This window comes from Pipistrellus hanaki, assembly GCF_964339955.1.
Source record: "Pipistrellus hanaki genome assembly, chromosome: 7".
Taxonomy (NCBI): Eukaryota; Metazoa; Chordata; class Mammalia; order Chiroptera; family Vespertilionidae; genus Pipistrellus; species Pipistrellus hanaki.
In genome coordinates, this window is record NC_140509.1 from 80,726,471 (window position 1) to 80,752,114 (window position 25,644).

The 25,644-nt window shown below is 44.0% G+C and overlaps 1 protein-coding gene across 3 annotated transcripts in view; it reads left to right on the top strand.

Annotated features, from left to right (window-relative positions):
- PLEKHG1 (pleckstrin homology and RhoGEF domain containing G1) overlaps nucleotides 1–25,644 on the top strand; it is a 188,727-nt gene that overhangs the window by 123,160 nt on the left and 39,923 nt on the right. For all 3 annotated transcript variants that reach the window (XM_084890127.1, XM_084890126.1, XM_084890125.1), the window contains one exon: nucleotides 15,262–15,362. In XM_084890127.1, coding sequence (XP_084746253.1) covers nucleotides 15,262–15,362 — 101 coding nt within the window. The remainder of the gene's footprint in view (nucleotides 1–15,261; nucleotides 15,363–25,644) is intronic.

A 25,644-nucleotide genomic window follows, 5' to 3' on the forward strand; every position in this document is an offset into this window, starting at 1 on the left:
ATTATTATTATTATCTGGACAAAGCCAGTAATTTTTGGTAGGTTTTGAAGTATCATAATATTGTTGTGCTTTCTAATCTACGTTAAAGTATTAGTCCTAGAAATTACTTTACCTTTGCAATTTAGAAAGAATATACCCTGTGGGTTTTCGTTTACCTGTGACATACCTACGTGTAGTTGGGATGCATTCTGATATCATAACGGGTTGCAATGTGGGGTGAAATCATTTTCAGAATTTTGATTGGAGCTGAGTCCAAGGGAGACCAGCTTAGGGACAGGGCCCTGGCCTGGGCTCCGGTGCCATGCTGGCAGGCAGCTGTGTGCCGGGGACGAGCGGCCAGGCTGACCTCAGCTCTGTCCTCTGTAAATGAGTCTAATTCACAGGCTGAACCCTGAGAATGACAGGAGACCGCATCTCTGCCAGCCTCGGCACTCAGGAATGGAACAAGGAACTAAGCGAGTCCTTTGAGCAGCCAAGACAGATATTTCAAACGCCGAACAGTAAATCCTTGTCTTTGCCCAGGAGAGGCCCCACACTCCCCCTCAGAGCCTGTTTACCACACATGCTCAACATCAGCTCCATTATTTGGTTTCCTAGCCCACAGCAAAGGTGGGGGGGGGGGGGTTGTGGATGTGACAAGCACAGAGGAACAGAGCAAAGAACCTCTCAGTAGACGAATTCGTATAAGGCCACTTAGGATGGGTGCAGACTCACCTCAGTCCCCCTGGTGAATTTTACTCATCATTATGGCCCAGCCATGACCAAAGTCCTTGTGGATGAGTCCGGATAGCAAGAACATTTTGTTATGGTTGGTACAGCACCTAGACGATATTGTCCGATGCCTGGCCTTCCTCAACAAAGCCGTTATTCCATTAGAATAATTGACTTCGTAAATGGTTTTCACTAATATAAAATATACATAATGTCTGTAATTCACCATTTTGACCATTTTTAGGGGTACAACTCATTGGCATTGAACACATTCACAATGTTGCACACTGTCGGTTTCTAGAACTTTCTTATCATCCCAAGCAGAAACTCTGTACCCACGAAACAATAACTTCCTGTTCTCCCCTTCCCCGGGCCCTGGCAACCTCCACCCTGCTTTCTGTCTCGGCAGAGACTGGAATCATACAGCATTCGTCCTTCCGTGTCTGGCTTGTTTCACTTATCAAAATGTCTCCCAGGTTCGCCCACGTGGTAGATCATGTCAGCATTTCATTAACGATCATTAGCTTTTAATACTTATGGAGGAAAACCTTGCCCAGTAGCTGGTCCCTTTACAGAAATGAGATGACCCTTTATGAGACATGACAACCATTTGTACCCAGTAAGGGAAAGAATTATGAAAGGAATAAAGGCATGAGAGAAACTGCAAACACCTCTCCAACCCAGAGCCAGGTTGGAATGCTTGTTCTAAAGGGGAGGATTCTTTGCTTTGTTAAATTAATATAAAATAATTCATAACAATTCGTGGGCTTGAATCATGGGCCCTCTTTCCCCCGAAAAAATAGGCCCCATGGAGTCCAAGTCTGCGACTTCAAATGGCAAAATCACACGGAAGCAAAATCACTCTTTGATTTTCTCCACGTGCTGCCCAAAAGGACGTGTGTGTCTGCATGTGTGTGTGTGCGCGCGCGTGTGTGTGTGTGTGTGTGTGTGTGTGTGTGTGTGTGTGTTGGGAGAGGCAGTGTGAGTCATTCCTGTAAAACTACACTCCAAAGTATTTTCTTCTGAAACAAGCCTTTTTCTCTGTTTGGAGCAACCAGAAATGTTACACGTGTCCTCCAGCTTTAGGATGGGGTTTGGCTTCTGCCTTTAACCTTTCAGAGCACTGAATGGGGGATGAGAGCAGCGCTGGCCGCCAGCCGCCCACAGCAAACACGGAGCCACTGCACAGACAGCGGCCTTTGTCCTCCGGGCAGCGGCGGGTAAATCCATCGCCTGGGTCTGTTTATAGCCTCCTGCGTGCTGTTCCAAATGCAGACGCACAGGGAGGAAGGGCGAGAGTTAATCTACTTTTGATTAGGGACGCCTTTCTTCTCTGGGCAAAGGGGGAGTGGGACTGCGGGTGGGGAGTGCCTGGTTTGGGACCTTGGCATCCTGGAGAGGGTGTGTGGTAAAAATGCTGCTGGAGACAAAGGGGAGGGGAGGGAAGGGGAGGGCGCCAAAGAGGAATGCGGGGTTGGGTTACAGTTCTATAGGACTTTGGCCACTTAGAGGGCTGGAGGGACCAGCCCAGGGAGAGGGGGGAGTTAACCCTCGCCTTTCCAGGCTCGGCTAGGCCCTGTCAGCAGAAGGACCCGGTGTCCAGGAGCCTCCCATTCTGCAGACATGCAGACATGCGGTGCCCAGCGAGCTGCAGCCTGAGCCCCGCCAATGGCTCCCCTCAGTCTTGTGGCGGACAGGGGACATAGAGTCCCAGGGCTCTGTGGGGTGACCGCCCCCCCCTTCCTTGATCATGGATTATAAATGGAAATGCACCAGCAGCACCTCACCTGACCCAGACTGGGTGGGAAGGATCAGAGACAGTCTCTTGGGAGGAATCTTGGAGGAGGAGTTAACAGGTGATGGCAGCAGGAAGGATGAACTTGACAGTCAGAGGAGAATAAAGACAAAGAAGCAGGAGAGAACAGGGGTCAGGAGTCCTGGAAGCACAAGCGATGAGTGCCTGGCTGTTGGGGGAAAGAGAGAGGGGAGAGACTGGGAGGGAGCAAGCGCGTGATAAAAGAGGGGCTCAGTGATTGAGTGTAGACCTTATAAACCAAGAGGTCATGGTTCATTCCGGTCAGAGCACATGTCTGGGTCGCAGGGACGTGCAAGAAACAGCTAATCAGTGATTTGCTCTCATCATTGATATTTCTCTCTTTCTCTCTCCCTCTCTGCAATATATATATATATATATATATATATATATATATATATATATATATATATATATATATATATATATTTTTTTTTTTTTTTTTTAAAGAGGAGCCCAGAAAGGTAGACAGGGATGCAAGGCTTGAAGGGCCTCCCTTGAGCTGAAGGCCGTGAGGAGTCAGGGCAGGAATTTATGCAGAATACATACATCAAATCCAAGTGTTAGAAAGCTCACACCAGATTCTCCTGAAAAGTTGGAGCTGGCGGGACACACAGTAGGGGGATTCGTTGGGGTGTCCTTGCAGTGGTCCCCATGGGAAATGAGAGGAGGGTCAGTTTTGAAAGAAAGCGAGGGGGACTGGCAGGATTAACTGTCCATGGGACATAGCAGGTGAGGGGCCAACATCTGGGAACCTCTCGAGTGTCCTGGGTATGTTAATGCATGTCCCCTGACAGTCTTCAGACCTGTCCCAAGGATGATGGCTAATAAGCCGCTCAATCCTTAGCCTTCCTATGGCAGGAGAAGGTGGCAGAGAACTCATCTGTCAGTGTGCAGATAGAATTCATTTGCTTTTGAACAAACAGAGGTTCCAATCTGGCTGTTTCCCCACTCCACTGAGGAGGAACCTGGGGCACAGATGGCCACGCACAGGCCCCACTACTAGCTGGGCACACTGCGCAGGGCCCCTTGCACGCACCTTGTCATTTAACCCCGTGCAGGCAGATGGGACCTGGGCAGTTGTACATCCCTACTTAGCAGCAGACACAGGGCGGTCTCACACGTTCAATAACCCGCTCTCAGGCCCAGGTGCCTGCTTGGCAGGCTGTCCGTTCCCACCGCCCTGTATTGAGCGGCACAGGAGCGGAGCCTCCAGGAGGAGCCCGCTGCCCTGTCCCCGGGGGCCTGCTCTGTCCCCAGGTAAGTCCTGGGAGAGAAGTTTCCTGCAGTGGGACCTGCATCTTTTTCAAGAACAATCATGGAGTGTACTTCCCTTCAGATTGTAAAACTGCTGCTGTAGAAATCCAACCTCTCTAATCTGTTGAAAGGTCACTTATGGAAACTGTGAACCATCTATCTGCATCTACCTCTCTACACCTCTGCCTCTGCCTCTGCCTCCTCTCTGCTGTAAGTAACAAGATGACCGTAAACGTTGTGCTTTGGATTTCAGAGAGAGGAAAGAGTTTTCTTCAATTCACACATTTCACTCTGTGGCCGCACATTGGGCCCCAGCCTCCAGGAAATCTTTGATTGGCCCCACTCAGGAGGCCAGCGCTCTTTGAGGTTGAGTTTCTAGGGAGCTTCCCATCACACTGGCCACTTCAGTTTACCCTCTGGACAATGCCCATCCTGGCTGCCCCTGGCTCCCCAAGCCCTCGGCTGGTTGTGTCAATAAATAACTTCTGGTTGAGATCTTATTGTGATGAGATCAACAAGAGCATAACCAGAGGAGCCCCAAGATGTGTCCCCGGGGGCGACTCATTGTTTTCAGTACAATGAACGGAACAGCTTAGCCTATGCATTTCCATATTTAGCTCGGGATTACCTAATTCCCCCACAGTATAATCACTTTCATCCGCACTTAAGGTCCTCTTTGTGTAGAGGCTTTATTTTAATATATACAGCCTCATGGCGTTGCAAGTTCCAAGTAGAATAGCTTGACCTTGAGGGTCATCATCAAAGTGACTCAGTAGATGGGAAGTCAGCTAATGTCTTCCAGCTTCTTCCTCTCGCCCATTCATGCTGTCCAGGTTGAAACTTCATTCTGTTTCAGGGTTAGAGTTCCAAGTAAGTCAGCACAAACAGCACTCAGCTCTTGTCCCTAAGGCCTTGTCTCATAGCTGTCATGTCTTGAGCACCTGCTGTATACAGGCTAATTGCTATGAGGACGAACTGTATTACAGTCTCAGGAAGAAAAGAGGCTAGAACGTGTCCCAACTCATTACATAGCCATAAAGTTCATTGCTGTCCAGTGAGTGATTAAGTCAAGGATGCAGTAACTGGCATGTGTATGTGGGAACATGTGTCTGCGCCTGTTGTAACGGGCCATTATCTGGGGTCCTTATTTCCAAACTGCTGGTGACCTTGAATGAAGAGGCCTCAGGTGAAGTGTGGGTGGTGATGGGGATCTGTGAACCGGAAGTCTTTTTGCTGCAGAAATCAGTGACCACATTTTGATGTTGAGTGAAGGCTTTTCGACCCAGTGTACCCAAGTGGAGACGTCAGAGCCTTGCTGGTAGCACCCAGACTGGCTGTGCCCACAGGGCGTGCCAGGAGCTCTCCTACAAGTTTGCTCCTGGTCCAGGCTCCAAGGGAGGCGGTAAAAGAAGCTGCTGAGAGGGTGCTCTCCTCAGCAGGGCCTTCATCCTTTCATTCCAGTCTCTCCTCCTTTCTGACTGATCTCCACTTCAGAGCGACCCCTCACCCTGTGGCTCCCACCTGTCCTGCTTCCCAGGCGCTCGGTCTTGTACATTCTTGTAGGTACTTACTGGTATCCCAGTGCCAGGAGAGCAGGAAGAATCCATTGGCAGCGGTTCCCAGCTCCTGGTTTGGTAAAGGGGGCCCTGTGGGAAGGCTACATGGAGAGAGTCATGCAAACAGAGAACCCACACTGACCCACCTGGTGATACCTGAGGGAGCAGAGAGCCAAGCACGGGAGGGGAGGCAGGAAGGAAGCCTGGGATGGGAAGGCCTGAGGCAGCTGGGAAGTAAGAGGGCAGGTGGCTGACCGCTGGCTGGCGGGCTGGCCGATGGTTGATGAAAACAGGAAGGAGCAGGTTCAGCATGTGGATGGACACACACCCATTCACACGGTCAGTGGAGATCCTGGCCCACGGAGGTGCAGGTCAGAGAGCGCTGTCATCTTTGGTGGGCGCCTACCCTGCACCTGCTAAGTACCACACGTAGTCCCAGAGCAGCAAACGCTCCTCCTGCTTTGAGGACTAAACCTTGGGAGCCGTAGAGCAGGGTTTCGGAGCCCAGGCCATAGGCAGCTGCTCCTGGTGTGAATACAACCGAGTAGCTCATTGTCTGGATGACCTTGGGGGGGGAAGGAGGGACATGGGACCTTCCTAAGCTGCCAGTAAATGGGATTAATAATGGGACCCACCTCCTAAAGTTGCTGTGAAGATTAAATGAGATAATGCATATAAAGCAGGGAGCTCAGTGCCTACCAATAAATAATAATAATAATAATAATAATATTATTATTATTTATTGGTAGGTGATGGTAGTAATAACTAGCAGTGAAGAGGAATTAAACTTCAGATGATAATACTATACATTTGTTTTACTGATCTTCTAGTTTCTTTCCCATAGACAAAACCCTTTGAGCTTTATTTAATTTTCCTTAATTACCATGTTCCCAATTACACCAGCAGCAGCATGATTATCATTGAGACAAATCAGTTTCTCATTTTCAGGTACTTAACGCTTTGCCAGGACATCACAGCCCTACAACCCACCCCCCACCCCACCCCCGCAGGCTTCCCCTTTGCTCCTCCCGGTTAGAGTCCTAATGGTATCTGGCTGCTTCCTTACCTGCCCTGGGGCCTGGGGAGTGAGAGGGAGAAAGTCACTCTAGGTCCCTGCCCTTTGAAAGAGGAAGACATAGAGGGAGCGTTGGTGAATCCCGGGGCCTCTGGAAGGCTCATTCTCAAAGAGGAGGTTGATAAACCTCCTTCACTCTCTATCTCCTAGGGCCCACAAGGAGCCTGCTGCAGGCTTTATTCTGGAAGGTTCTGGCAAACTCTCTGGCTTCCCATTTTGAAGGTTTAAACATATTTTACATTTTTGTGCATTTAGTAAGCACAGAGATTATCCCAAATAGACTTACTTTTTTTTCCTTTCTGGTAGCTAGAAATGATGACAAGATTAAAGATGCAAGGAAAAAGCAATGGTAGGTTTCAAACAAGCATGGAAAGGTGTTTCCAGAGGCCTCGGACCTCTGTGTGTGGTGGGGTGTGGCGGGGAGTGCCCACCTCTCCTTTGCCTAGGAAATCTATAAGCACCAAGTTTTAAAATATTTAGCAAAGCAGTTGAAATTTTTTTCTGCTACGTTATTATAGAAGAGACTCTTAAGAAATCTTCTCATTGTTATAACTAAGGGCAAGAGAAGAGATTAATTTTAGTGTTATCTTTGTACGAAACTTCTTTTTAATTGTTGTAACGCTTTTGTAGATTTCTTTAAATTTGCATTCATCAAATGATTCCTCCGGATACCAATAGGAGGTAAATAAAGACAATTGGTTTCTGTAACAGTGGTCAGAAGTGTGGGAAAATGGGGCCCCCCCATTGTGTTAAGAGCTTTAACAAAGGAATGCCAATCCCGTTTTTTTATGTGGACTGCCAGCTCACAGACAGTGTCTGCCTATAGTCTTTGAGGGAAACCAGAGATTCCCAAGTATCTTCAAGCAGAGATTATTATTGCTCCTTCTGCTCGTCATTGCTGTTTTTAACAGAATTCCAGTTCCCCCGCCCGTCCCCCAGTGTCTCTTTCTGGAAGAACTGCCCCATCCTCCCTGTAGGCCTAGCTGTCCGGTCCCTCCTGAGAGGACACTGGCCCTTCTCCCAGGGAAGATGGGACACAGTGAGGTGACTGAACAGGCACACGTATCATTTGTCACCGCTTAACGAGAAGGCCATTCCGGGCGTTTTTTCCTGATGTTTTCTGTATTGAAAGGATGGTAGAAGGTAAATGAGGCCGAAACCTCCTTACTTTTTATTTTCTTACTGCAGCATGTCAGAGCCGTCAGCACTGACTTCCAGGTATCGCCCGCTAAGATCAGCCTCTCTGCCATCAGTTAGGAAAGCTGAATGAGAACTGATGTATCAGCAACAGGGGCTGCTTTTCACTTTATTTGGGTCTGTCTCTCTCTCTCTCTCTCCCACTCCCCCTCCCCATTCTCTCTCAAATGTGTGTGTGTCTTTCTTTCTCTCTCTCACTTGATCTTTCCTCTTCCTCCTCTCTCTTTTTCCTTCTCTTTCCTCTCCATCTCTCCCTCCACTCTCTTTTGCTTCCTCCACCTCTTCCCCCCTCCTCCCCACCCCAATTGTTCTCCCCTTCCTCCTCCTGTCTCCGGGGCCCTGTCTCCACACCCCAACAATGCTGGCGGAGAGATTTTGTCCCGTTGATGACATATTGTATTTTCAGCCCAGTGCCCTGTGGTGTGGGGGCTACTGTTAGATTAACTCGGGGAAAACATTGTTCCCACACTCAGAGCTTTTGTTTCCAGCCGAGGGCGTGGCCGGAGACCCCCAACTTTCACCCACTGTCTTTGGCGGCACCTTCCTCCCCCGTGGATGTGGATGTGGAGAGAGAAGAGAGATTAACTTGGAGATCAGACTTCGGATACCTTATCTGCAGGCCGCAGCAGGAAACTTTACTATAAACCCTGGTTAGGGGCTTATTTGGGAGAGAGATAAAGGTTTCTTTCATTTGAAAAATGTGTTCTTCTATACTCTCCCACATTGTAAATAATTCCAGCACACGGCTGCAGTGTGACTTCTTTCCCATGTCTTTCTCCCTTCCTCTGTGTGAGCACCTGGAGGAGCAGGGATCATGTCTTAATCATTTCTGAATGCCCCTTTCACACATACTCACACATAGGATGTGCCTGCCAAAATCTTTAAGTACATTCCATACAATGCAGCCATTGTAAACAATGAGAAAGAACTGTATTTACATTTTACATTTAAGCATTATGTGTATTCATATACATTGACTGGGGGGGGGGGGAATGTTATGAATCAAGCCTAAAGTCTCATTTTTGAAAGATATAAGTATGCCCTAGAACAGTGGTCGGCAAACTGTGGCTTGCGAGCCACATGTGGCTCTTTGGCTCCTTGAGTTTTTAGCAAAGGCCAGCTGAGGAGTACCCTAATTAAGTTAATAACAATGTACCTACCTATATAGTTTAAGTTTAAAGAATTTGGCTCTCAAAAGAAATTTCAATCAGTGTACTGTTGGTATTTGGCTCTGTTGACTAATGAGTTTGCCGACTACTGCCCTAGAATATAACCCAGAATCAGGTATTCACCAGTCACCTCTGGAGAAGAACATCTAGGGCAGTCCAGTACTCTGACTTGTTAGGATTTGGTTTTCTCCAGCGTAAAGTGAAGCTGGCCAGTGCTAATGTGACCAGCCTCTGCCCACGCAAATAGACGTGCCCCCTGCTCAGACTTCCCAGGAGAGGGGCTTGTCTCTCTGTCTCCACTGCTCTCGTCCCTTCACCTCAGCTCTGATGTAACCTTCTGTCTTCTTCAGTGTCATCATTGCTACTTATTTCCCTCTTGTCATGCCAGGCTTCCTCCCTCCACCTTCTCCTTCCCTACACCAGCCAGCCTGTCCATTCATGGATGGATGGGTGGGTGGATGGATGGATGGATGGATACATGGATGGATGCATACATGCATGCATGCATGCATGAATATATTCATGGATAGATGGACAGATAGATGCTTCAATTGACTGATTCTCCTTGGTGCTACATCTTTCCCAGTTACTGCCCCACCACTCTCTTCCCTTTAGAGTCCAACATCTCAAAATTTAGACTCTATTACCCCACTTCCAAATCAGTCTGCACCTCTCTCGCTGGACTGGAATTCTATTCCCCCTTCAGTTTCCCTGAGGCTTTCTGGAAGAGGTGGAAAGTGCGTGTCAGGCTCTATGCTCCAGGATCCTTGGAACCCGATAAGGCTCCTCACCACCTCTCCACTTAAGAGTGCAATCCCCGCACAGGGTGCGCCACAGCTCTCTGTGCTTCCCATGCCCTGCAGCTCTGAGTTTGCTTGGCTGATTCTCTTCGCAAGGGCTTTTTGGTGTTCTCTCTGCCCAGGGAGACTCCCTGGGGGTGCTGTGACCTGCTGATCCCCACCCCTCCGAGGCTGCAGTTCACTAGCCCTGAGATTCTCTACCACTGCTTCCTCCTCGCCAGACACTTGCCATGATCCTGCATCCCAGAGTCTGGGAAAGTGCTTTGGTCCCATCATCTCTCAAGGCTGCATAAGACGGAGCCCAAAGCTGCACAGCTGGTCCCTCCCACCTGCCCACAGAGCTCTCCGAGCAAACTGCCTGTTCTCCGTCCCAAATCCTATGCCGACAAACCCTTCCTAGGGCGGTGCCCTACCGTGGCCACAGTCTTCTCGTGTCCAAAACTGATGTACTGCCTTTACCCCGAACCACCATCGCTCCTCTTCAGATTGCTCAGGAGTGGGAAGAAAAAGTGCAAGTGTGGGTGTGGGCAGGGGCCTGTGACAATGGTCCCTGAGGGCTCTACCTGTGCAGAGGACAATGGCTGGAAGCTAAGGCCCTAACAAGAACAAGATGCGGGAGTTCGAGCTGCCTGCTATCTAGATGAGCGAGCCCAGAAGATACGCCTTGTCTCCTTTTCACTGCAGATCCCCAGAGGTGTCTCAGCATTGTATCTGGGTGTGAGGAGGGCGGGCACAGAGGGTACCAGCTCTCCAGAAAGGCCTGCCACTGCCTTGCCAAGGCCTCTGCAGCCCCAGCTGCAAGACAGCGTCCTGCTCGGCCTCACCCGCCACCTGGGAAGAAAATCAGAAGGAAAGAGAAAGCTGGTCAGTCCTTCTCCCAGAGGGAGCAGCCATGTGGCAGAGGAGACAGGATTGGTCTCTCTGCCTTTTCCTTCACTGCCTGTCCCGGTGGACGGAACCAGGGAACAACACCCCTCATCCTTCAAGTGGGAAGTGAGAGGAGAGAGGGGAGCCCAGAAGCCCTTCTCCTGAAAGCCCACCCCGATGCTGGGTGGCCTTTAGCCTCCTTACATCCTTCAGAGGTTGCACCACCCACCCACACAGAGTGTGGAAGATTCTCCAAGATCGGTCCTGACCTCACTCCGGCCTGGTCTCCCCTTACAGCCCCGCCTCGGGGTCTCTGTGTGCAGGCACGTGCCCTGCCCCCTCTAACTCTTCTCGGCCCCTTTCAGTGTCCTGTCTGTACCCGCACTCCTTACCCTGTGCTTTTGTTCACGCTTTTCTATCTTCCTGGATGTAGTCATCTCCTTCCTCTCCTTTCTCTGTTTGCAGCGTCCTGGTCATCCATCCATAAAGGCCCCGCTCCCCCGGCACCCCCTCTCTGAGCCTCTCCCTGCCCTGGAACACTCTTGTGTGCTTCCCAGTGGTGTGGCCTGACACTGTATGGGACTTATTTGTTTACACTTGTCTTCCAGCTACACAGGGAGCCCCTTGGGGGAAGGGATCATGTTTTATTCATTTTCAAGTTCCTAGCTTGTAAAACAGCAGTTGGCATGCATTCTTGTGTCCTCAGAAAAAGGGGGAAAGGAGGATACTTGTACGAATGAATCTGAATGTGCTTTCAAACTGTAAAGCGTGTCAGCTATGGTGGTATCCATGGCGCCCAGTGTAACACGGCACTTGGAAGGCAGGCTGTCAAATAAAGATATGAATCGTTTCTGGAAAAGGTGATAAAACCAAAATAAAGGCACAAGTCTTAAGGAGAAGTTACAGCAAAAGTCTTGGGATTTGGATATGCTAACAACAGGAAGGAGATAGAAAAGAATAAACCATACAGTCAGTGGGTAGGTCTTGCTGATGTGGCTCTGCAGTTGAGCATCAACTCATGAACCAGAAGGTCATGGTTCAATTCCCAGTTAGGGCACATGCCTGGATTGTGGGCTTGATCCCTAGTAGTAGGGGGCGTGCTTGATGTTTCTATCTTTCCCTCTCTCTCTCTCTAAAATAAAATTTAAAAAAAATTTTTTTTAATTGGTATGTAGAATTTTGAAGTGTGAGCAGGATTTATGAATGGAACCTTTTTTAATTTGAATCTGAATTCTTCCCCAGTTTCTACAGCATCTCTGCTGGATGGTTCCCCAGACCAGGACTTCTCTTCCTATCTATCATGAGGAGTGTGTGTGTGTGTGTGTGTGTGTGGTTTCCAATCAGCCACATACTGACACTTTTGAAAAATGCAATAATAACAAGAATTAGTAGAAAACTAAAATAGAAGGAATCAGACACTCAAAATACAAGTCCCAACTTATCATGAGACTCGACATACATCATCCTGTCAGAACGCTATGAAAGTCTCTGCAGCTTCCTCTCAATTTCCGCACTCACCTTACAGCACATCCGTCACCGGCAGCTTAACCAGCTCCTGTTCGTTCACACCTCCAACAGCACCAAACTAGATTATCGCATGTTTTCAATGATAGACATTACAAGGAATGAAAGAGTTAATGAGGAGAGGACACTCATATACAAATATCATCATGGTGGAGATCTTAAAGGCATATTCTGGTGGGAAAAGAAATACTTTAGGCAAAAGTTAAAACTTTATAACAAAATTATCCAAGTGATGAAAAGTGTGTGTGTGGGGGGGGGCGGTATGTGTGTGTGTCTCCCCAGAGTAGAGTAAATTATTGATCCTCTTGGAGAATAATTGTTTTCAATGCAAAAGTTTTAAGTTGGTCCTTCATTGTTCACAGTAAGGTAGCAGTGGGAGCCAACACCCAGCCAATAAAATTAATAAGTGGCCTGACAGGCCCTAATACATTTCTCGGTGTCCTGGCTCTGTCATTTGAGCACAGAATGAGCTGTTATTATCACGGAGCTGCAAACCTCTCATTTTGGCCTCAGATGATTACAGCTGCTCATGCAGTGCATGCTACAGTAGTTTTCAGGAACTGGCTTAGGGTTAAAGTATCATATTTAAAAGACTTAATTATGATCAGCAGGGGGAACAAGTTGTGGCCACAGGACTTTGATCTGTTTTCTAGAGTGGCCTGCAAAAATTTGGACTCTTAACGATCTATTTTCTCAACCATTTCAGAAAACAAGCAGCTTTTACAATCTAGTTTCTCTACCACAGACTCCGGAGTTCTGAAATGCTTTCAGTTGGCGACGGGCCATCATCTGTTGGAAGGGGGCCACAGTGCTTTGTCTCTCTCCCCAGATGAAATTCTTCAAGCCCCTTAACTCCATCTTTCCCTCACATGAGGAATGCAGCCTCAGGTTTCTGCAAATGAGCAAGCTTCGCACTTGAAGTGAGGAAAAGGATTGTTCGTTTTCTCATTAAATCCCAATGCAGCCAGCCAGATGGAGCGAGCATGTGTCCGTCACCTTTGACCCTCCCTTCGTCCTGCCTTTTGGTGCTGAACATGCCCATTCACAGTCTCCTGATTTACTTTTTAAATTTCATACCCATCCATATCCTCCAGTTCTACCTTCTTAATTTTGTGTACAATTTGTCCTTTTAAAATATTGATCAAGCCCATCGAGGGTCAGCTTATAAACCAGGAGATCAAGGTTCAATTCCCGGTCAGGGCACATGCCTCAGTTGCAGGCTCAATCCCCAGTGTGGAATGAGCAGGAGACAACCAATTGATGATTCTCTCTCATGTTGATATTTCTCTCTCTCTCTCCCCCTTCCTCTCTGACTGAAATCAATAAAAACATATTTTTAAATGTTGATCAAAGTATTAAGCAACTATCAAATATAGTTGCTTAATACTTTGTACAAGTTAAATGTTAGCCCATCCTTTGGGACCATGTTCCATATATAATTTTATGAAAATATCGTTTGAATACATGTTTTCAAACGGTTTTGGTTTTTTATAGGAAATGTAGTTTAGTTTTCACATGTTCAAAATGCTATTACATCAATTCTAACTTCCTCAGCCTTTCTTATTTGATACTAATTCTGTATCCTGTGTGGATATATAAGCCTCTTAAAATTGTTCCATTCATAAAAGTAAGGAGACCAGGTCTTGGTATTGTGGGTTTTTAATGTCAACTGCACTTAAACCTTGTGAATTTAATTTCTTACTGAGATATCCACTTTCTTAAGAAGAAAAGATATTCATTTTACCACAACGCTTGTTTCTAAAAAAAATATGAACATTGATTCATGCATGACAATGACCTTAAATGCTAAGACACTCAAATGTTTAAAAGTTATTTGATGCCACTGAGAAATGTGCTCCTGAGAAAGTTAATGGTGAAACCCTGCCTGTTTTTCATCTGCTGAACATAAAGTACAAGAGAGAATGACTGGCTTATTAAAAGAAAAGAAACAATTATCTGATGGTTCTTACATTTCAGTTTCCCCTTTTGTTAGCTGCATTTAAGTCCTGCTGTGTTTGGGCCTGGGCTTTGGAATGAGGTTGTGAAGCTGCGTTTTCACGCTCTGCCTGATTTTCACAGCGTTCCTTCCTCTCAGTGTTGCAGCAGCCCCTGTGCCTTTTGGTAGCAGGCCATGGTACATCGTTCAGCCCAGGGCCGGGGATTGTATTTATTTTTTATTTTACGTTGTTTCAGCTGTTTTCACTTTTGTCTTTATTGTCTTCTTGCCTCCCACTGGGTTCTTTTTGCAAGCACTGCCTGGGGACGGAGACCGGAGACCGCTTGGCTATGAACTCTTTAGCACAGGGGGCGGGAAGGAGTTTCCCTCTCTCAGCAGTGACCGGAGACCGCTTGGCTATGAACTCTTTAGCACAGGGGGCGGGAAGGAGTTTCCCTCTCTCAGCAGTTCCAATAGCTTCTAACCACGCACATTTAACCCACTGTGGTCTGAGCCCTGGTTAGCTCTGTTTGCAGCTATTTCGATGTTAAAGCAAATAAATTCATTTCAGCGTTTTCCATGGGTCATTAACATAGCCTGTTAGCCTGAATTATGTGCTTTAAAATAAAAAGTGTGTGTGTGTGTGTATAAATTGGTATTTGGAGAAGAATTTAATTCTATAACAACTGAGTTCTTTCTAATTTAAAGGTTATGTTTAAATCAACTCTGTCACTTTTTTCCAGTTTCATTAAGATATTATTCACATACACACACACAGATATAATTGACATACAACATGTATTTAAGGTGTACAACATATATATAGTGTTGTGGTATGTTAACTAATGCCCTGTGTTAACTAAGCACAATACGTTTAGTTAACATCCATTAATTACAAATTATTTTTCTCATGATGAGAAATTTTAAGATCTGTATTTCTGGCTTTTCACTGTGTGAATTTTGGAGTATCTTTGACCATAGCATGAGATCATATTATTCAAGGAAACATCAAGTGATGTTTTTATGTCAGAACTCTGATATAATTGGTAACTTGTTATTATATTATCCATCTATAATTGGTAACTTGTTATTATATTATCTACTCCCACCTCCACATTTGGAGGTGCAAGTAGATAATTAACGTAGATGGCACTCTCTTTGGTAAAAATCCCCATTCTATGACTATGTTAAATATGATCATCATCAATAAAAGAGAGACTCCGTGTTTTCATAGTAGAGTTAAGGAGCACATTAGTATAATAATTACCTAAAACTGATGTGAAAGATACGTCTTACAAACTCAAGATGATTTGCAGAAGGACAGCAATGTTTGACATCCTTCCCTTGATTTCCTAGGATTACCTTGACTGCATCAGGGACCAAACCAAACTTCCTCTGGGGACAGAAGAAAGATCAGCCCTCTTTGGAAACATACAGGATATCTACCACTTCAATAGGTAAGTCCATGCGCCGAAGATTGCTCTCACACCGGGACATTATAAATGTCTCCCACGTGAATGTGGCCTAAGAGAACATCTCCACCGCCGCTGATTTGACTTCTTAAAGCATGTGGGTTCTCATGCCATGAAGTCTTCCCCCTGGAAGTATTCTTGTCTTGCATTTACTCAATATCCTGTCCCACTCCATCCCCCTGGCTCAGAGGAGAGACCTGTTTTTGCCCTGACACAACAGCGGCATCTTCCTTCCACACCATGGTGTGAACCGAGCATCCGAAAACCCACGCTGGCTTCATCTGAGCGTCCCACCTCTGCTGCACTTTCTGAAAATGTCTTCTGGCTGGGGAGTGGGCAGGATGCCATAAACACACAATAAATACTTGAAGTTATTTATATATTAATTCATATTTAGTAATAATGAAAGTTAAAAGTGATCAATTAACTCAAACGTGTATTAAGTACCTACTATGCAGCAGCCACTGGACTTACTGGTAGACCGTGTTCATAGAAAACAAGGCAGACAGAGCCGAAGGAGCTGGACAAACATCAGTTATTAAAACAGAGTGTGATACTTTTTAGAAGACCGGGTACTGGCAGGTAAACCACTGATGGTTTCCAGAGTATCTGGGTTTGCTTCTCAGCTGAGCCATGGATATATCTTTTGGTGAGTCTTTACCAGAGTAGAATAAACAATATCCTCAGCTCAAGTCTTTGCTCAACTCTTTCTGTCTCAAAGCACTTACTGGACACCCACACACACACCTTACTTGCTCTGCTCTTTCTTTCTCTCCCAGAATTCAGCAATTTTGAACATACAATCTGATTGGCTTTTAGGATACATCTCTTGTTTCTCTTTTTTCCCACTCCTGAGGGCAGAGATCCATGTGTTGTTGTTTTTTTACTGCCCAAGGCCTGGCCCATATGGGCATCCGAACTTTTGTGGAATGAATGAATGAATGAATGAATGAATGAATGTAAACCATAAGAATATCTACCTCATATGGTTACTGTGAAGCTTCAGGGAGCTGATCCACCTAAAGAGCCTAGCTCATGGCCAACACAGAAGAAACACCAACATATTAACCAGTGATGACATTGACTGTGTTATAGTAAATCCCATTGTGAAGTTCTCCGGTGTCCTGTCATCATGTGACTCAACCCCAGTGCAAATGACAAATCACCCCTTTTCGTGTTGAAATTGGCCTATGTGAGCTCTTTGAGGGCAGGACCCACGTCTCCTTTGCCACCTGTGAGGCCCTAACACCTAGCACAGCCTGGCCTCTGGGAGACGCGCCAACTGAATTGCATCCACTCATCCTTCAAATCTGAAAACCTGGGCTGTCAACAACACCAGTGTTGCAACCTCTCTGTCGTATAATTCAGTAAACTCTGAAAGCCAGTTTGCATGTTCCAAGACAGTGGTTCTCGACCTGGAGTACTCAGTAGAGGGAATCACCTGGAAGCCTTTTTTTTTTTTTTCTTTTTTTTTCTTTCTTTTTTTTTTTTTTTCTTAAGTATGGTAGCTTCTACCCCCAAAATTATGGTTAATTAGGCTGGTGTGGGGTCAGGGCATCAAGCAGTTTTAAAAGGCCCTCAGATGTTTGTAATGTGCACCATGGTTGAGAAACACTATCTAGATCAAATAAACACAGTAATAGGAAAATAGAGAAAGGACAATAAAGAGCTGAGCTAGGGAATATAGAGTCCACGTGTTCATGGAATGTGTTGGTATTAGAGCAACCCCCAAGTTGCAGTCTCCCATGGTAAAACCCTTCAAGACTTCCAGAACCCACCCATGGCACTGGAACCTGAGAGGAGGGAGGAGGGAGGAGGCCAAGATGCTGTGAGCTGCTGGCCTATGCCTCCTGTGGTCTGGCTGTAGGCTGATGGCAGTGACTTTATCTAATGCTTATTTCAGAGGCCACAGAGCATCATGTATATGATCCCCTCACATGCCTCCCCTGGGCCTCTCTGACTCCAGACCCATAGTGACATGATCCGGGAAGGGTTTTCCGCTCCCTGCAGTTCAAATCTTCATGGGTCTCTTCATGTAAAGAAAGATCAAGATGGAGTGGCCGCCTGTGTTGGCAACATGGGACCTTGGCCATGGAGCCCCGGCTGCAGCAGCTGGAAGGCTGAGATTGCTTCCCTGAATTGCTTCCCTGTTCTCGTCCCTTGGGCCTTCTCTCAGCGAGGAAGTCAGTTGTGTCCAAAAGAACCCGAGTCAGAGTGAATGAGTGCCGGATGATATGCGAGGCATCCATGCAGTGACACAATTATATGACCGTTTTTGTGCCTGTCCCTTCTGCAGATCACATTTACACAGCCCCTACACATGCATTACCTCATTTCATCCTCTTAGCTCTCTGAGGGAGACCAGATGCACATCTTAGAGGCTGGGTACCCACCTGTAGGTGAGGAATCAGCGGTACTGTGTAGGAAGTTCTTTGCCTCAGGATCTAGAGTTAGAAACCCAGCCGAGCCTATTTTGAATTGTCCAATCTCTATTGGTGGTATTTTTGTTATTATTATTATGCCTAGAGGCCTGATGCATGAAATTTGTGCAAGAGCCTTTGCTCCAGCCCCCACCCACTGCTGCAGCGGCCGGGGGGCCTCTGCCAAGGCCCCCGCCTGCTGCAGCTTTGTCCGGAAGGAAGGATGTCTGGAAGGACGTCAGGTCTGATTAGCATATTATGCTTTTATTATAGGTTATTATTATTTCATTATTATTATTTCCAAGAATATCTTCTTATTAAACTTTTACAGTTGAGTTGTGTATGCTATTATTTCCCTATTCACTTCTTTTTTCTTTCTCTTAAATCTGGAGTCTAAATTTAGAGCTCAGATGTCTTTGCTATTATATTTGGTTAGTAAATAAGAGTATGGATGAGACTTTTTATGTGAATGCCTCTTATGAATCCTTTATGATAAACCACCCCACATCAGTTGATTTCAAAGAGACAACTATCCAGCAAATCTATGGTTGGGGTTTGAAATAATTTTAAAGTTTCTATTATTAGTTCAGGTCTAGGTTTTTCAACATCATATAATATTATTGTGACCAACTAAGCAAGTTTTTAAATCTTCAAAATTAAAGAGGCCAAAAAGGAAATGACATTTTTATTGGCCTGAACATTTTAACTGACTAGATTTTGCTTTTCAGGAAATATTTCCAAAATATAGAAAAGCATAAAGTACTATGATAAACACTCATGAACCATCCCTGCTCTATCAAAGCCTTTCCTTGTGCCGTATTTGCTTTAGAAATTCTTTAAACCATAACAACATTACAAATAATGTTGAAGCACCATGAGTACTCCTCCCAACTGCATTTCCCTCTGGGGAGAATGGCACAGTGATGGTGAACCAGTTCTCCAGGCTGAGGACAAGGGAGGGGAACCTGCGATTGACAGTGTTTGCCAATTCCTGTGGTGCAAACACTCCCACCCCAGCAGATTTCAAGCTCCTAACAAGACATCACTGGCTTAATATGTCACTATGGCAAGCCAGTGTAATCTGGCTTAATATGTCACTATAACTGTAACTGCTATCCAAGACTTGGTGTTTCATTCCCAAGTATGATTTTGTTGACATGGCTATATGTGTAAGCATTTGTTTAAACTATATAACATGCTTTTAGTCATTTCAAACATAGCATAAAGTATGTCAATTTTTACAAATCTTTTTCACTCAACGTTTTTAAGATTTATAGCTCTACTTTGTTTATTTTAACTGCTGCGTACTATTCCACTGGGGGGAACACATTACTTTGCCTTTTGCTGATTACAGTAAGACCCAACATCTTTTCTTGTTTATTGGCCCATATCCATTGCTTATCTGTCTGTCGGGATGTTGCTTTTCCATGTTGTTGTATAGGAGTTGTTGATGAATTCTGGCTGGTGATCTTTGTAGATTATGTGAGCTGCAAATTATGTCCTCGTATGAGACTTGTTTTTTTAACTTTCATTGTGGTTTCTTTGAAAAGAAGTCATATAATTTATAAGTTTGACTACACTAAATAAATATACTTTTTATAGCATGTGGGTTTTGTGTTGTGTTTAAAAAATTATCTCCTATTCTCAGTTCATAAATTTATTTTTCCTACAGAGCCTTAAAATCTTGCTCTTTACATATATTTTTAATCTAACTAAAATTGATGGATGTATGGTATATGTTAGGAAACCAGATTCTTATTGGCAAATGGCTAGCCAGTGGTCCCATCACCACAGGTTGAAGATACACTCTCTCTAGGCTGATTGGTAGTTCTGCATTCTTTCCAGGTCAGGTTTGCATATATGCATGGTCTGTGGCCGGGCTCTGTACTCTGTTTTGCTGGCCTATTTGATTATCCCTGTCCCATATCACATGTCCTAATTATTAAGCCCACATTGCTCTTCTTCAACATTGGCTTAGCTTTTCTTGACTCTGAGTACCCAATGAAGAACTCTGTTGGGATTTTTTTTGAAATTGCATTAAATTTATACATTAATTTTGGCAGAATTGACATCTTTACAATATTGAGTCATCCCATCCATAAACATAATCTCTTTAATCAAGCCTTTTAAAATATTCTGTAATAGTGTTTTATAATTTATCCATCATTTTCATACATGCCATTTTAAAGTTTTCTATTTTTTAATTGGCTGTTATTGTCATCTAGTAATGCTTCTGATTTTTATATGTTGACAATGTATCCAACTGACTTTCTAAACTTTCCCATTAGTTATAATAGTGGTTTATAGATTTTTTTTTCTATGCAGACAGTGGTATCTAAAAATGAGAATATTTTTTGTCTTCCTTTATAATTCTACCCCTTATGTTTTTTTCTTGTCTTATTACTTTGACCAAGTCCTACCCCATAATGTTGATTAGATGTTGACATTCCTAACTTTTTTTTACATTAGGAGGAATACTTTAACAGTTTTACCAATAAGTGTGATGTTTACTCTGGGATTTAGATAAACATTTCTTCCTATTTTGCTAAGATATTATTATGAATTAATATTGGACTTTATAAAATGCTTAATATGCCTCTAAGAAAATTTGCATAGGACTTCTTTCCTATTCATAATGTGGTAAATTATATAAATAGGCTTTCTGATTTGAGTCATACATATATTACTGGAATAAACCTACCTGATCATGATGTTTTATATAGTTATACCATGATAAGTTTGATTTGTTTGTATTTTTCAAAGAATTTTTTCACTCATGTTCATAAGTGACAATAGCACATCATTCTTTCCTTGCACTGTCATTGTTCAGTGTTGACATATAACTAGGTTTAAATTTTATTTCATAAGTATTCCAACATGAAATGTTTTAGAACGCAGTGAGACTTCATTTTTGTTTTCTTTTTTATGCCAAAATCTCCCTTTATCTCCTAAACCCTTTGATATCTTAGATATTTAAGTTTCTGGTTTGGTGTCTGGAAGAAATCTTCAAATAGTCAGGAAAGTAGGTCAGTCAAAACACACACACACACACACACACACACACACACACACACACACTACTTTCCCCCCCCCCATTTTAAATTGTCCCCAAAACCCCTAAAACTTTGTTTTTCACTGCTAACTAAAGAAGAAATGTCAACTACTATATACAGCATCACTCTCTTGGAATAGAAAAGAGTTTTCTAAACTGTAACTTGAATCTTTGAGAATAAAGAATGAGAAGTCTTGGCTAGGTTAGCTCAGTTGATTGGAGTGTCATCCCACATGAAAATGTGGGTTTGATTCCCGGTCAGAGCACACACCCAGGTTGCATATTTGATCCCCAGTTGGGGTGTATATGAGAGGCAATGGATTGATGTTTCTCTCTCACATCAGAGTTTTTCCCTGTGTCTCTCCTTCTCCATTCCTCTCTAAAGTAAAAAAATAAAATATAAAAAGAATAAGGAGTGAGGAAATAGAAACCATTTCTACATATTGAATTCTTTAAATTATATTTTAGCAAATTAAAATCATCAGAGCTCCCTTCCTTCTTCAAAAGATGGAGTAAAAATGTCCTTTTTCCTTCAATTCATCTTCAATACCTATGTGAAATCACTACTGCGTGTAAAACGCTGGGCTAAGTCTAGTGGTTTAGAGATTAATGGCACCATGGATAGCAGAGGCAGTAAGTCCTATAATCAAGAAGTGAACAAAATGCTTGGGGAACTCTGAGGAACATGCAATTAATTTTATCTGGAGGAGCTAGTGAATGCTTCACAGAGCAAATACCATACTCATACATCTTACAACAAAAAAGGATTGGGGCCATGCTTTTTTTTTTCTCCCTTGAAATGTAATTTAGAAGATGAATCGTGGGATACAGATCACAATAAGACAAGGAAAAGTGGGAGCAGTTCTCTTTTCTTTTGGTGCATTTTCATGCCACCACAATGTCTTTAACTTCTGCTCAGTGGTAGAAATAGTTTTACCCACAGACTTCAAGGCCAGTGTTAACGCACCAGTCAAATGAATGGCACATTTAGTACTGTTAATCTCACCTGGTTTTCCATTCCCAAATGTGCCCCTGTGATACCATGACCTACTTAGGTGGGTGGGAAAGGGAGGTGGCTGCTGAGTCTATTGCAGACCGGGAGGGGAGAGGTGGCATTCCTGAATCTCGTGCAGTGTGAGGCAGTCCCTTCACAAGGGACTTCAAGGTCAAAATACTGTTCCCAACTTCAAGTTCACATCAGCGGTCAGAGAAAATTTTGTAGGTAATACGTTCTGCAAAAGGGAACAGTGTTTTCTCTAATTTCCCATCCAAACCAAGAACTTGAACTCAAGTAAAAAAAAAATCGTATTTTCTTTTTTATAGCCCTACTCAAAAAGGAGAAAAATATATGGAACAGTTACTCAGGGAAAAGGGAAAATGCCCCAAACCTGAATAGAGAATGACTCTAGTTTTAGTTTTGAGAACAAAACACAATTCGTGAGTCACCCCTTCCTGCTAATGTCCACGTGGAGTTGCTCATTAGTTGCGCTGATGCAATGAGAAACCTAGGCCCCACCCCGCGAGGCTGTAACTGGAGGGACGGCCCTGCTTCCAGTCTTTATGGAGTGTCTGCAATGGCTGCCATACCATGTCCCATGCCCCTTCTGTGCACCCTTAGTATGTGGCACATTTATGTTATAGGGGGACCTCTTTCCCACACTCCCTGCTGTTCATAAAACCCCAGCCACAGGGCTTCTTTTCTATACTTCACTTCCTTTCAATCCTTCCTTTCTGTACTTCACCAAGTTCCTTCTGTCCTAGACTCACACCAGTTTCTTAAATGTCTTTCTCTTATAGTCCTCTCTACGCTCAAGTATCACCTTCCACGACTACTCCAACACCCTTCCACCCTCACCCACCCTCTGGTGCCCTCTACCATGTCACCCTCTTTGTTTCATATCATATAGTATAATATCATATTATTACTTTCACATTTTTTATAAAGTGATAAGATGCTATGGTGTGTGAATTTCTCCTGTAATTTCATTTAGGGATTTGTTTTTAGCAAGATGGTTTTTAATATTTGATTTTTTGTGTAAGAATACTTCACATGAGCCCTAACTGGTTTAGCTCAGTGGTTGAGCATCAGCCTACAGACTAAAGGGTCCTGGGTTTGACTTCCAGTCAGGGCACAAACCTGGGTTGTGGGCTCAATCCCTAGTAAAGGGTATGCAGGAGGCAGCAATCAATGATTCTCTCTCATCATTGATGTTTCTATCTCTCTCTCCCTCTCCCTTCCTCTCTGAAATTAATAAAAATATTTTAAAAATGCTTGACATGAGATGTACCCTTTTAACAAATTTGTTGGTATATAATTCATTATTGTTCACTTGGGTACAATGTTATACTACAGGTCTCTAAGATGTACTCATCCTGTTTAACTGAAACTATATTCCCATTGACCAGCAACTCCTCCATTTCCCACACCCACAACCCCTGGCAACCACCATTCTACCACCTCATTCTAGGAGTCTGGCTATTTTCGATTCCTTATGTAAGTGGAATCTTGACAGTATTTGTCTTCCTGTGACTGGCTTAATTCATGTAGCATATGTCCTCAAGTTTCATACATGTTAGGACATATTGCAGAATGTCCTTATTTTTTAAAGGCTAAATAACATTTCATTGTATGTATGTTCCACATTCTAGTTTTTTGTTTTTTTTTTATCCATTCATGGACGTTTAGCTTGTTTCCACATCTTGGCTTTGTGTGTGTTTGTTTGTTTGTTTGTTCTGAGCTTTACTCATTGTTATTTAATTATTTTCTTTGGCTTTGTGTTAACAATTGGCAATGAACATGGGAGTGCTCATGTCTCTTCAATATCCTCATTTCAATTCTCTTGGATAAAGATCCCAAAGTGGAATTGGTGGATCATATGGTAGCTCCATTTTTTATTTTTTAAGAATCTCCGTACTGCTCTCCATAGCAGCGGCACCATTTTGTATTCCCACTAGCAGTGCACACAGGTTCCAGTTCCTCAATCCTTGCCAACATTTGTTGTCTCTTTTTTAATGTGTTTCTTAGTTATTCAGTTATTAACTCTATCACCCCTGATGGGAAGAACATCATCACCATGTGACAGGGCCTTGGTCTACACTCTTTACTCTCTAATCCCAGTGCCTGTAACAGTGCCTGACATGGGGGGCTTTCAGTAATTACTACGTATGTTGAATGGAGAGCAAGCAAGGTGGCGGGCCATCTATATTAGGATGATAGTCCTGGTGACAAGAGAATGAGCGAATTCCCATTACGTCCTCCTCACTGTTCCCATTTTTTGTGTGTTTATCCTATTTTAGAAGAGAGTTGGAAAGGAGAGCGGCCAAGTGACCCAAACAAGGCCTCCCACGTAGGCAGGCACCGTGCTGAAGGCACCATGATGCAGAGTCTAGCCCTCAGCCCTCTCAAGTCAATCAGGAAACAAATCCTTCCATCACTGTGTTTATGATATAGTACAGAACTGGCATTGAGAGCCCTGACACTAACCCTAGCCGTGGCCATTCATTGTTAGCTGTGTGACCGAAGGTACACCACCACCTTTTTAAGGAGCCATGGTTTCCTCACCTTAAAATTAGGGGTTGGGACTGGAAGGTGTCTGAGGAACTCCCAGGTCTGTGGCTCTTAAGCAATTAGTGCCAGTTATTCATTTACCTGAGAGCTTTACCCAGAGCCTGGGTGGGTCCGTCCCCTAAGACACTTCCTGCTGCCAGCAAGTCAACTGTGGAGATGAAATTAAAGCTGCCAGGAGAGCTTGATGAGCATGGCATTTTGAACGCAAGGAGTTAACTGTTGCCAAGGAGCGTTTCTATTGATATTAAGCTGTGAGAAGTGACGTGATGAATTCTGCCCAAAATTCTCCTGTGCCCAGAAAGAGGATTAGTATTGAAAACTGGACACAAAACCCGCATCCAAAGCACGGCATCCTCCGGGAATGGGAGCACTGGGCCAGAAGCATGGTTCGTCAGCTGCTCTTTTTCTTCAACCTTTTATCTCCATCCCAGTGATTACATTTCAAATGTTTTCGATTTACTCATACCCATCTTTTTATAAAAGTTTTTTTGGGGGGGAATTTTTATAAGAGTTTATTTGAGCCAAACTGATGACATAGACTAGGGAGCAAAATCTCAAATGCTCCTATAAAAAAATATTGATGTAAATATCAGAACTATATTTTCCAAACTAAAAATAATCTTACAAAGGAAATGTGTTTATGACAACAGTAGGAAAGAATTTTCAAATTGGAACTCTCCTGAAGTCATGTTTGGTTAAAGATCCTTTCAAAGTGCAAGACAGACCAATAGATTTCAAAGTGATGGTAAATAGCACATTGGTATACTTTTAGACTCCAACAAACCCCTAAGAAACTACGACTTGAGTTTCAGTATACTATCCAAGAGAGGTACCCCCACTTATCTGAAAGGCTATTAAAATATTCCCCCCTTTCCTGATGTCACATGTGTGTGAGGCGGGACTTTCCTCTATATACTTCAACCAAGATAACAGATTGCACTGCAGAAGCAGAGATGAGATTCTATCTGGGTTAAGGTAGACATTAGAGATTTGCAAACATTTAAAACAAATCTCCTCTTCTTGCTAATTTTTTTATTTGTTTTATAAAATCTATTTTTCACAGAAATTTATGTTAACATAATTATATTTATTATGAAGTGAATTGGTGGATTTTTTTTTAAATTGTTTTAATTTTTAATATAGAGCATACTAATAGATAGAACCCACATAAATATCTCTTCAGAGCGTAAGAAGGCTCTAACAGCCGAAGCCGGTTTGGCTCAGTGG